Raw genomic sequence first — 12,866 nt, 5'->3', positions numbered from 1 at the left:
CTGTCAATGCAGCACCTGAGACCCTTCTCAAGGCTTCATCCTGCCTCCAGGAAAGGAGATCTCTGGGAATAGATCACCGTTAAGGATCTGTCCTGCACCTGTCCCCTTACAGCCCAGGAGGGAAAGCCATTGGCCACAGCCACTCAGCAGAAGGTAGCAATCAGGCCTTGACCTTGCCTGCACCAGGCCCTTGCTCTATAAGCCTGTGGACACAGATCTGTGGACACCGATCTGTTGGTGGCTTGAACCCTCCTTTCCGCCATTCAGCCCCCTTAGGCTTCTACTTTGTACTCAGACAGGAGGGGGGCTCTGTGAGTGGTGCTGGGGTAAGGGCTGTGGGTTGGCCAGGCTCGGGGGACTGGAGTCCCAGGTAGGACACCCCCCCCCCCTTTCCTCAGACTTGGTGACCTCAGGCTGGGAAGCTGGCCTGAGGGGTGGCCAGTGGGATGGTGGGCTGGCTAGGGTGACTTCCTGGCGGAGGTTGTGAGAGTAACCACTGCCATCATTCCCAAGTGGCGATCACGTCTGTCATGGCACTCGTCCACCGGGTACCCACGGCGGCCTCATGCTGTGTCCATTTTTCACACATTCTGGAGGCAAGTTCTTTGTCAGGTAGTATATTGTGAATATTTTCCCCATTCTGTGGCTCACTTTCCATTTTCTTAGAGCAGATATTTTTAATGAAGTCCAATTTATCAGCTTTTTCTACCTTTCTGTGTGCTTTTTGTCAATATTTGCTTAATCTAGTTTGTAGGGATATTTTTAGGCTTTTTTTTTTTTTTTTTTTTCTGTTTAACGTCTATTTATTTATTTTGAGAGAGAGAGAGAATCCCAAGCAGGCTCTGTCCTGTCAGCACAGAGCCCAACGTGGGGCTTGATCCCACAAACTGTGAGATCATGACCTAAGCTGAAATTAAGAGTTGGATGTTTAACCGACTGAGCCACTCAGACGCTCCTAGGCTTTCTTTTAAATGGTTTATGGCTTCAACTTTTCTATGGAGACTACAGTTCACTTTCAGTGAACATTTGTATATAGTGTAAGGTTGGAGTTAAGGTTCATTTTTTCCCCTATAGCTATCCAGTTGTTCCAGAAACATCTGTGGGGAAGACCTTCTCTTCCCTAGTGAGTTACTGTGGCAGCTTTGTAAAAAAATCAGTTGACCACACACGTGAGTCTTCTGGCCCCTACTCCATGCTGAGGGTCTCTGTGTCCTCTTTGTGGGTCCCACACTGGGTCCCATGCTGTCTTGAAGACTAGTTTTTTAGTAACAGTGGAGTCCGGCTGAGTGTGTCTTCTCCCTTTGCTCCAAGGATTTTTTGGTTGTGCCCATTATTAGCTGAGCAGATCGAGGCTCAGAAAAGAGTCAGCTCCTGTCCGGGGTCCCATCACCCAAGAAACAATAGGCGGGATTAGGCCCAGGTCAGCCTGCCTCCAGAGCCCATGCTCTGACCCCCAGCCAATTCTACACCTCTCTGCAAGTTATAGCCAGAAATGAGAGAGGCTTTGAATGCCATCGCCAGAAGTGTGAAGTTTAGAACGTTCATTCCTTTGGTCATTTTAGCCTCAATTGTGTGAATGGGGTGGGTGGGGTAGGGTGTCCAGGATGAGGGGCATTGAAGTGTCCCTGAAGATGCAGGAGTCCTTTAGCAGGCATAAAGAGTGCTCCCAGGACTGGCATGGCATGTCAAAGGTGTGCCGGCTGGGCAGTACGTGATACATTCAGAGGACAGCTAGGATGGATATTCTTTCATATGAAAACAGGTATCAGTGCCTCCTGTGTACTTGGTCCTAGGCAATGACTCAGCCTTGCCTTGCCCTTGAAGGGTACAGCTCACAGTGGGCTGTGAATTGGAAGTGAGCATGATAGAATGAGCTGTGTGTGTGTGTGTGTGTGTGTGTGTGTATGGGGGGCGGGGGGAGAGGGAGGCACTCACATCTCCTGAGCACTTTGATGAAGCATCCTTTGCATGCCTCCATCTCATGTCATCCCTAAAGGATGAGCTCCTGGGGCGTGGGTGAGGGCTGGCTGGAGTCACCCAGCGTGGTACCATTAGGTCCCTGAATGCCTGTCCTCTGTTTTTCCTCCTGGTGGAACTCACCTCCACTCCTTTCCATGCAGATAGGGCTGGTTCCCCACCAGCCTTCAGGGATGGATCTGCAACCCAGGCCTGACCAATCAGAGCGTTCTAGCACCCTGGCCACAGTGATTGGCTCCACACTGTGACCCACAACGAGCCAATCAAAGCCTTCCCTGAAACTTCTGGACCCAGAGGAAGTAGATACCCTTCTACTCTAGAGGATGCTGAGTTGGGGCTGATGGCCTGGTACTGCTGTGGTTATCTTTGTCTCTATGAAGAGGGTCCTGAGAGTGAAGGCCATCCAGAGAGCAGAGCTGAGAGAGAGACTGAGTCACGGTGATCCTATTCAGCTCCTGGAGCTAGCTGTGCCCCGCCCCAGGTCTATCATTTCTTCACTCTTTTGAGCCAATAATTGTTTTTGCCTGAGTCAGCCTGGATTTTCTGTTGCATGTGGGCATTTAGAGGAGGGAAGTCTTCTGGGCTGTTATCAGTTTTGTTCTATGGCCTGGTGTGTCCTCCTCAGGGAGCCTCCCTGACTGGGCAGAGGACAGAAAGGAGTAATCATAAATGCTTGTGGACAGATGGATGGGTGAAAGGAGGAAAATTACCATGGAGGGGATCGGCTGTGGAGCCATCAGAGTCCCCTAAGCATGAAAGTGTTTTAACTGACTTTGAACATTTTCCAGAAGGTATAGCCAGCACACAGGCCACCTTTGAGGAAGAGTCTGCATGGTCATCACTATAAACTCTTTCCAGGTAATGCTAGGCCGTACCTTCTTCATTGCTCACGGTGAGGATAATACAGCTGATCCATGAAGCAAAATGGTGGTTTGGGGACACTTGGAGACCCACCTGATACAGATCAGTAAAGAAGTAAGTCAGCAGACCTAGGCTGTCCAAGCCCTGCACGTTCCCAAGAAAGGACTGGCCCTCGGTCTGCTCCTGGCAGGTCACATCTACGTCTAAGTTCTTGGGATGTCCTGACCGATAAAAGTGTCTGTTTATTTAAGACCTTGGGCCACACCAGAGAGTCTATGCTAATAATATACTTTAGGGTGGGGCTTTTAGCCAAATGGTATCAACTTGACCTATGGAGGGGCTGGAGACTGAGGTCAAGCACATGGGTGGTCAGCCTTCCTCCCCAATAGAAACTCTGGATAATGAGGCTCGGGTGAGCTTCCCTGGTTGGCAGTACTGTGTGTGTGTGTGTTGTCGCAAAGGTTGTGACAGGTCTGCACCTGGACGCTTGTGCCTGGTTTCTCCAGGGCTCTGCCTCACACATTCTCCTCCTTTGAGGACTTTAGACTGTCCTTTCACTGTGATCAACCATAGCCATGAACAGAACAGCTTTTCTGAGTTCTGTGGATCCTTCTAGTCAATCATCAAACCTGAGCGTAGTCTTGGGGATCCCCAACAACAGATGTCTTTACTCCCTGTCCCAAGAAGGACTGTTAGCCTCCCCGATGCACAGATGAGGCCTGAGGGCCTACAAGCTAGACTTGCTGGCTCTGAGATGCCCAGCTGAGGGGGCAGTGAAGCAGGCATTGGACCCTGAGGCTGCATGCTGGCTGCCCCACCACGTAGAGGGGCTCTCTCCAAAGTGAGTGCCCTAATGAGTGCTTGCATCCTGTCTGCTGCAAAGTAGTATGTTTCAGAATCCCTGAGGCTCATTTGCTGACTGAACAACTGAGTTTGTAGGAGGCTGTGGGACAGGTGTGCAGAGATGTGGCTCCTAGGGCTAGGGGCTGCAGAAATTTTAAGGTGTTCCCGAGATTTCTTATTCTATATCATCCCAGGACTAGAAGTGGGACAGATCTCATTCCTGTGATTAAATTATTGGGCCAACTGACTTTAAGACATGGGGATAATCTGAGTGGGCCTGACTCACTGGTTGCAGACGAGGAAATCAGAGGGATTTGAACCATGAGAGGGGTTCAGCATTCAACACTCAGAATTCTCCCTCTCAATAGAGGGAGGCTTTCTCTTACTGAGATGGAGGAGGCCATGTGGCTAGCACCTGAGAGTGGCCCCCAGCTGACAGAAAGGAAATGGGGACTATAGTCCTACAACCACCAGGAAATGAGTTCTGCCAACAGGCTCAAGAAGCTTGGATATGGATCCTTCTCCAGTTGAGCCTCGGGATGAGGATGTAGTCCAGCCAACACCTCCATTGCAGCTTCATGAGACCTTGAGCAGAGGACCAGTTAAAACATATCACTCCCGGGCACTGTGAGATAATTTCTGACTCCCAGGCACTGTGAGATAATAAATGTTTATTGTTTTAAGCCACTAAGTTTGAAGTATTTTGTTATATAGCAGTATATAACTAATACACATATTAGTAATAGCTATTAGCAATAGCTGACTAATGGTGTTCATCCCAGTGTGGTTTAAAATTTTTTTTTTTAACGTTTATTTTATTTTTGAGACAGAGGGAGACAGAGCATGAACGGCGGAGGGTCAGAGAGAGAGGGAGACACAGAATCTGAAACAGGCTCCAGGCTCCGAGCGGTCAGCACAGAGTCCGACGCGGGGCTCGAACTCACGGACCGCGAGATCATGACCTGAGCCGAAGTCGGCCGCTTAACCGACTGAGCCCCCCAGGCGCCCCCCAGTGTGGTTTAAAAACACATAAACTGCAAACAACATAAAGATGTGACAGAAAGGGATTATACATATAAACTGTTGTAAACTCATTAATAATGATTTCCAGGGGTGCCTGGGGGGCTCAGTCGGTTAAGCGTATGACTTTTGGCTCAGGCCTTAATCTCGCGGTTCATGAGTTCAAGACCCTGCATCGGGCTCTGGGCTGACAGCTCAGAGCCTGGAGCCTGCTTCAGGTTCTGTGTCTCCCTCTCTCTCTCTGCCCCCCCCCCCTCCCTTTTTCTCTCTCTCAAAACTAAACATTAAAAAAAATAATAATAATTACTTCCATGATGATGCTATTTGTCATTGGTCCAGGGCCCAGCTTTTGTGTAAATGCCATTATTATCCCTGTTTTATGATGTGAGCACACTGAGAAGGGTAAGACATGTCCAAAGCCATATAGGGGATGAGGAGCAGACTAGAGTCACTGTTCCCATCATAGAGCTAGACCTTCTGCAATGAGCTGGCCAGGTGGAGTGCACACCCAGGGGCCATCCCATTGGACCAACCAGCTTCAAATTCCTTGGGTCAAGTAGTTTTGCTTTTTTTTAATAAAAAATTTTTAATGTTTATTTATTTTTGAAAGAGAAAGATCGAGTGTGAGTGGGGAAGGGGCAGAGAGAGAGGGAGACACGGAATCTGAAGCAGGCTCCAGGCTCTGAGCTGTCAGCACAGAGCCTGATGCTGGGCTCAAACTCGTGAACTGTGAGATCATGACCTGAGCCAAAGTCAGACGCTTAACCAACTGAGCCTCCCAGGCACCCCTGGGTGACGTAGTTCTTAGAGACTTTGGAGGGCGTGCCAATGGCTGATGGTTCCTCCATTATCGTTCCTGGGGTTCCATTGGGAGCCACTGGAGCATTAAGGGTAAAGTGGAGAAATGCTTGGTACTAAGCAGCAGAGCCCATGGTTCTGTGCTCTTAATTCTCTTGACTTCTCCAAGTCTTGGTTTCCTCATCTGGCGGATGAGTCCAAACCACTGCATTCACTCCCAAAGGCAGTCGTGGATGCCAAGCACAGAACCTGGTGTATTTTAAGCACTCAATATTCCTACTGTTGTCTATTTCTCAGATAAATCCACAGAGGCTCAGAAAGGGGTCATGCCTTTCCCACTGTCACACAGGGAGCTGGTCAGCCTTCAAAGCTGGCTCCTCCTGTGTTCTCCATTCAGCAGTCCACCTGTCTCTACCCTCCCCATCCTCTACTCTGACCAACCACTCCTCACCTGCCTTATTCCTGCCCTTCCGTGATCCCTCTAGGCACTGAGCCCTGCCTACTCCAATATTTACCTGGCCCAGCTCCTGGATAAACAGCTGGGCACAGACAGTGGGCAGAGGGGTCAGTGTGTGTGAGCAAGTGCTGGCATCTTCCCTGTAGGATGGACTGACCCCAGGTGAAGGGTAGAGGATTCCAGAGTTTTAACCCTTAAGCCTTAGGCAGGCTGCGGTTGGAATCTCTGTGGCAGCATGTGAAAACTTTCTGAGCCTTATTCTCATCTACAAAACTGGCTGGTAGTTGTGTTGTGAGAATTAAATGAGATCATTTATTCATTCAACACTCATTTCCTGAGCAGCTACTCCATGCTAGGCCCTGGGCTGAGGGTGTTCAATGAAGAAATATAGAGAAAGGGACCCAGGTTTTAGAGGCAGGGTGAAGGGTAATCAAGAGGGCTCTGGGTCAGAAAGATCTTAAGTTCAAGTTCTAGCCAGCCCACTCATTGGCAGGGCCAATACCCTTGAGTGCTTCCCTCAGGCCTCTGAGCCTTAGTTTCTCCATTTGTAAATGGAGATGTTAATGGCAGTTACGGGAAAAGGTTTCAAGGAGTCTAGCATGGCCTTGGGGTCAGCAGTTCATGGTCAGATGATAGTGCCAACTTGGCAGCGGTGGGCAGATCTAAGGAGATCACCTGAGTAGAGATAGACAGAAGGCCCATGAACTTCACCTTCCTCTCTCACCTTAAAATCTTCATCCTATGACTACTGTCTGTAATTAGATTGAAGGGAAAAAGAAAACAAATCGAGAACTTTCCATAGGTTAGGATACCCAGAGCCCAGGAGAAGCTTGCCTGGACAAGCCAGACCTGGTCTCCAGCCTCAGTTTCCCCACCTGTAAAATGAGAGATTGATAAAATTGCAGTTCCTGTGAAAAAACAGTCTGGCAGGTCCTTGAAAGGTTAAACAATTACCATAGAACCTAATAATTTCACTCTTAGGTATAGACTCAAGAGAGGGGAAAATATTTGCCCACACAAAAGCTTGTACATTGAGTGTTCACAGCAGCACTGTTTATAATAGTCAAATGGTGGAAACAACCTAAATGTCCATCAGTGGATGAATGAGTAAACAAAATGTGGCCCATCCACACAATGGAATATTAGTCATAAAAGTGAATGAATTATTGATACATGCTACAACGGGACCAGCCTTGAATATATTAACCTTGAAAACGAAACAGCCAGTTATTTTACCAATGAAATGGGCTTATTCAGGAATAGCAGAGGAATTGCAACTCAGGACATGCAAGCTAGGGTATCGGCAAAACCAAACAAAAGAGATGAAACATTACCTCCTAGAGAAAAGAGAGGAAGTTGGGAGGGGCTGCCTTGAATGAAAGTCCATTGGAGGAAAGTCGAGGTAGTGAGTTTCTCATTGGGTGAGTTGTGGCAGTGTCTTATTGGCTGGGGTATTGCTGGGTGAGGAGAAAATCATCCTTTGTCCTGCTGGGGTATAGTAAAGTAGACTTCTTCCTGTTGGGGTCTGCAATTAACAATGAGTCAGTAGGGCACAGAGCTCCTTCTGACCTCCTGATTCTATTTTAAATGAGGTTGCCTTCATTCACTTTCACAAAAACATCATGCTGAGTCTTTCACTGAGTGCCAGTCACAGAAGGTCACATATGGTATGATTCCATTGATATGAAATGTTCAGAATAAGTAAAACCATAGACACAGAAAGTAGGTTACTGGTTGCAGGGGCTGGGAAGGGGGGATGGGGAGTGACTAGTGGGTAGGGGTTTCCTTTCTTTTTTTCTTTTATAAAGATTTTATTTTGGGGGGTACCTGGGTGGCTCAGTTGGTTAAGCATCTGACTCAATTCTGGCTCAGGTCATGATCTCATGGTTTGTGGGTTCCAGCCCTGTGTCCTGCTTCGCGCTGGATGTGGAACCTGCTTAGGATTCCCTCTCTCCCCCTCTTTCTGCCCCTCCTCCCCTCAAAAAATTAATTGAAATATTTTATTTATTTTTAAATTTTTTTTTTTTTTTTTTTTTTTTTTTGAGAGAGAGAGATCACGAGCGGGGAAGGTGCAGAGAGAGAGGGGAACAGAGGACCTGAAGCAGTTTCCGTGATGAGCTGCACACTTCATGGGCTGAGCCAGCCAGGTGCCTGGTGTACCGGTTTTCTTTAGAGATGATGAAAATTTCCCCAGATGAGATAATTGTGGCTGCACAGCATTGTGAATGTATTAAACGCCACACTTTAAATAGCACACTTTAAATGGGTTAATCTTATGATATATAAAATGTTTTTTTATGTTAACTTTTTTTTTTTTTTAAACATTTATTCATTTTTGAGAGTGAGACAGACAAAGCATGAGTCGGGGAGGGGCAGAGAAAGAGGGAGACACAGAATCAGAAGCAGGCTCCAGGCTCCGAGCTCTGAGCTGTTAGCCCAGGGCCCCACGCGGGGCTCGAACTCACGGACTGCGAGATCATGACCTGAGCTGAAGTTGGACGCTCAACCGACTGAGCCACCCAGGCGCCCCTATGTTAACCTTTTTTAATGTTTATTTTTGAGAGAGAGAGAGAGAGAGCGTGAGCAGGAGAGGGGCAGAGAGAGAAGCAGACTCCAGGCTCTGAGCTGTCAGCACAGAGACCGGTGCGGAGCTGGAACTTACGAACCTTGAGATCATGACGTGAGCCAAAGTCCAAGGCTTAACCTACTGAGCCATCCAGGTGCCCCCATAAAGTGTTTTCTTAAAATGGGAAAGCTGCATAACCACCATATTTCAGGAACCTTGGGGATGTAGAATTTTATTCTAATAAAAGTCTACTCTTATCATGAGCAAAATTTCCTGCTTCCCCATCACCCCCAATTCCCTAACAGCCCGGGCCAGGGAATCCCATCTACTTACCTTAAGGGAAGCCCCACTAGCCCAACCCAGCGTCCAACGCGCGCTCGGTTTGCATAGTCACGCCCATTCACCGGGCCAATAGCCAGCCCCGCCCCCCACGTGTTTTGCACCGGCCCCGCCCCCTTCACGCACAGGCTACCGCTCTCAACAGAAACCAAAGGCGGTAGGTTTGGTGCGACTTCATAAATAATGCATCACGTCAGCGGCCAGTGAGGCGTGGCTTCGGCCAGCCTGGCTGAGTCAGGGTCATGAATAATGTATATTGAGGCGGGGCCTGGAGGGGTGCGCGTGTCGGGGCGGAGTCCGGGCACGGAAGTGACCCTCTCCGGGGCCTTGAGAGGTGGGGCCATCCACACTTCATGAATATACAGCACCTGGGGCGGTGACTGTGAGCTTCGCCAGGCCCACAGGGGGCGCGACCAGCTGCGTTCATGAATAATGCAGCAGTCGGCCGGCCGTGCAGAGGCTACTGTGGGCCTCGCTAGATCCAGAGGGGGTGTGGCCAGCCGCGTCTCATGAATAATGCAGCGCGTCAGCGGGCGGCGGGGCGTGGCGTGGCCGGCGCTCCGGCGCTGGAACCGGGAAGGGGGGGCGGGGGAGCGATGGTCGCAAGATGGCGGCGCTGAAGGAGGATCGGAGCTACGGGCTGTCCTGCGGGCGGGTGAGCGACGGCAGCAAGGTGTCTGTGTTCCACGTGAAGCTTACCGACAGTGCCCTGAGGGCCTTCGAGAGCTACCGCTCCAGCCAGGTGAGCGGCGTGGAGCCCGGCGCGGCCGTCGGAGAAGTCGAAGCGCAGGCCGGCCTCACGCGCCCCTCGCGGAGGCGTCCTGGCCTGGGGGCGCGGGGTCCGGCGTCCGGGGTGCTGTTCTCGGGTCCCTGGGCCGACAGGTCGCGGGGTGGGCACCTGTCCAGCTTGGAGCGCGGGGAACTGCGTTCCTTTACGGCGCTGGGAGGTGACACTGGCGGGCGGCCCGAGGCGGCCGAGGGACCCGGAGCTCGCGCGTCTGGTCCGGGGGTGGGGGTGGGCGACTAAGTCGGCACCCGGAGGCTCCAGAGCCTTTCCCGGCTCACCCAGCACCTGGGCAGGAACTGAGCTGTTCACCTGGCCGGAGGACAGGGTGGAGGGGAAGCTTGGGGCTTCTCCGTCTGGGTGCCAGGCAGGGTGGATCAGTGGGGCACCGCTGTCGGGGCACCTGTGGAGATCCTGTTCCGTTTGTGTGGGGAAGCTGTGTTTTCATTGGGAGGGCCGGCTTTGACACCAATGGAGCCCTTGGAATTGGGCTCATTGTTGGTTCTTGGGAAGGGGCGTTTGGACAGAAACTGACAGCTTGTTTCCAACTCCCCTACTCCTCGCAGGTGACCCTGCCTTACTGGACATTTTTAGAGAGTGGGAATGTTTTGGGGGGAAGAAGGTGTGTATGTGGGGGGTCGCTGGCATGGTGCCTTTCCCAGGCTGGGAGCCCTTTGTGGGCACCTAGCTGCTGACTCTCAAACTTCTCAGGGACTGATTTGGGCCCATCTGGGGAAGTTAGAGGCGTTTCACTTCTGCCACCTGGCTCAGTGTGCGTGGGTTGGGGGGAGGCTGCAGTGCACCTTCTTTCAGGCCCGATTTGGGGGCACATCTGGGACCCTGATCAGAAACTTGCTTCTTCCCATTTCTGTTTGCGTCATGGCGCCCTCCGTCTGTGTTGGGACAGAAGTTGCAGGTGCCCGGAGTGGCCAGGACCTGAGGAGAAGTGGCTTGGGAGCCCTTTTCCTTGTTGCCTGGAAAGTGGGGACTTTGCAGTCATAAAGTGGCTGGGGAGGGGTCTGGTGTCGGGCTCATGGAGGCCCTGCTCCATGTGTGCATGTGTGTGTGTGTGTGTGTTTGTGTATACTGGGAATGGGGGGGCCGAGGGCGGGTGAGGAGAGAGACTAACTAGGAAGGAATGTGGCTTTCTTCCTGCCCCAGACTTGTTCAGCACCATTAGCTAAGCCGGGAATTTCTTCCCCTGTTAACGTTCCCACCACTTTCCTGGTGCCCACCCTTCCCGTGCTTCTTCCCACTTTTTTTTTTTTTTTTGGGGGGGGGGGCAGTTTCCTTCCTGTCCTGGTATCACAGTTTCCCATTCACAGAAGAGGTCTCTTTTTTTTAGAAGAGCGAGTTCTCCCCTTGTCAAAAGGATCCCTCAAGATGAGGCTAAGGTGCCCTTGCAGGTGAGGAGGAGGTGGTGGGGACACTGTGTCCAGCTTAAGTCTCCTTTCCTTGTGGCATTCCAGTCTGGAGTCTTTTCCCTAGGCAGTTCTGACTTGTCCTGCAGGAAGGCGGGCTTTCCTAGAAACAGCTGGGGGAGAGAGCTCATGAGTCATGTAAATAAGGTGAACTTGGTACCTGGTCACTTAAGAGCCCCGCCTTCCCTGCCATGCTGCCCTTGCTTGATCTGGTTGTCCGGAAGGTCTGCCTATGTGTCCACCTCATGCTGTCATACTGCTATTTTTAATTTAGGGTGTTGGTTACATCCCCTAACTAAGCTGGATCTTCCTCATGTGAGGGTGAAGGTAACTACAGACTCCAGCTTATCCCCCTCGAAGCACAGCTGTGTATGACAGTGTTGATCAGCCAGGAGGGGCTCCCTCAAAGAACTTCTCCAAGCCAGTAGGGGCATCTAGGCCAGCTGGGCTAAACTTTGAGGGTGACCCAAATTTGAGTTTTTCTCGGAAGCCGACTGATAATTTAAGTTACTTGGCAATTTCATATTTAATATTACTTGTTGGGCGTTGTAGAGGATTGAGCTAAAATCAGGGCGGCTTGGGTGCTTTTGGGTGGTGGGCATGGGGACAGTGACTTGAAGAACTGGTCTGTGCGACCAGAGAAGTGTAGGGGTTACTAACAAAACCTCTTATGTGCAGTTGTCAATAGTGTCTGGAGTTTTCTATTCTGTAGCACTGTGGTTATTATATGGTTTGTCAATAGCAACTTGTGGAGAGGGTTTTTATTTTTACTTTTAATTGCAAAGAGACTTTTACGGACTCAGATGTGGCAGGGGACCGGAGAGGAAGTTACTGCGAAATTTTCTCTGTGGCCAAAGAGAGCCTGTAATCCTAGCTGTTGGAGGAGCCTGGGTAGAAGTCCCCCATGGTTTCTCTCTCCAGAGGGGTGTGGAGTGTGAGCTGCCTTTGTGTAGACCTAGTGGCCAGTCTGGAATGTAGCAGAAGGTAATATACACAGCTGCCACCGTCTAGACTTAGGCTTCGTGAAGCTTCTTCTTGAATATAAAAACTCGAGTGAGTCCCGAGGCAGCTACGCCTGTAGATCTCCCATTTCACTGTGGGCTACTTCTCGGAGAGAAGAGGGCGGAGGTATAGATCCATCCTTGCAAGATAGCATCATGCACCTGCTTAGAGAAGTGTTCCCTGGCCACTCTGAGGAAGTGACCCTCCTTGGGGCACCTGCCTCAACCACCTGGGTATTTCTGTTGCTGGGTGACCTTCTCTCCTGGTTTATAAGCTCCTTGGTGGAGAGGAGCATATTGTCGTTAAGGAAAAATTGAGGACCCAGGGAGGGGCTCAAGATGCCTGAAGATTGTAGTCTGAGTTTGAATCTTGGTTCTACCTGCTTGAGGCCCTGGGCTAGTGAGTGACCCCTCCCAGTCAAGATTCCTCCCCTTTGGGGCTATGAGGATTCCGGTGCCTGATCCTCTCCCAGCTCTGGATCCTTCTTGTCCTCAGGACTGTGCATATTCCAGTATCTGACCCTTCCCAGCTCTGACTCTTTCTTCTTGCAGGGTTGCAAGGTCCTACTGCCCGACCCTTTTTTGAGCTCTGGATTCTTCTTCTCTTAGCTGGGAGGTTCCTAGTGTCTGGCCATGTCTGAGCTCTAGATCTTTCTCCTCAAGACTGTGAGGGTCCCAGTACCCAACCCCTCCCAGTTCCAGATCCTTCTGTCAGGGCTGTGTGGGTCCCAGTGCCCTGCCCTCTCTCAGCTCTGGCTCCTTCTTCTCTTAAGGCTGTGAGGATTCTGTTGACATGTGT

General features: G+C 50.7%; 1 protein-coding gene and 1 long non-coding RNA gene across 2 annotated transcripts in view; one reads left to right on the top strand and one right to left on the bottom strand.

The window, feature by feature from the left end:
* Positions 1-4,012: 4,012 nt before the first annotated feature.
* On the bottom strand, positions 4,013-8,954 carry LOC122214195. The gene is made up of 2 exons (XR_006199782.1): positions 8,856-8,954; positions 4,013-4,334 (listed from the first exon to the last, which is right to left on the bottom strand). It is a non-coding gene; the product is annotated as an uncharacterized LOC122214195 (long non-coding RNA).
* A 453-nt stretch (positions 8,955-9,407) lies between these two features.
* Positions 9,408-12,866, top strand: part of ELL (elongation factor for RNA polymerase II) — a 75,169-nt gene continuing 71,710 nt past the window's right edge. Inside the window, exon 1 of the mRNA XM_042928922.1 lies at positions 9,408-9,603. Coding sequence (XP_042784856.1) covers positions 9,469-9,603 — 135 coding nt within the window. The 5' untranslated portion in view covers positions 9,408-9,468. The remainder of the gene's footprint in view (positions 9,604-12,866) is intronic.

The sequence above is a fragment of the Panthera leo genome, chromosome A2 (assembly GCF_018350215.1).
Source record: "Panthera leo isolate Ple1 chromosome A2, P.leo_Ple1_pat1.1, whole genome shotgun sequence".
NCBI lineage: Eukaryota > Metazoa > Chordata > Mammalia > Carnivora > Felidae > Panthera > Panthera leo.
Note: the sequence above shows the minus strand (reverse complement) of the source record. Positions and strands in the feature narration are given on the sequence as shown.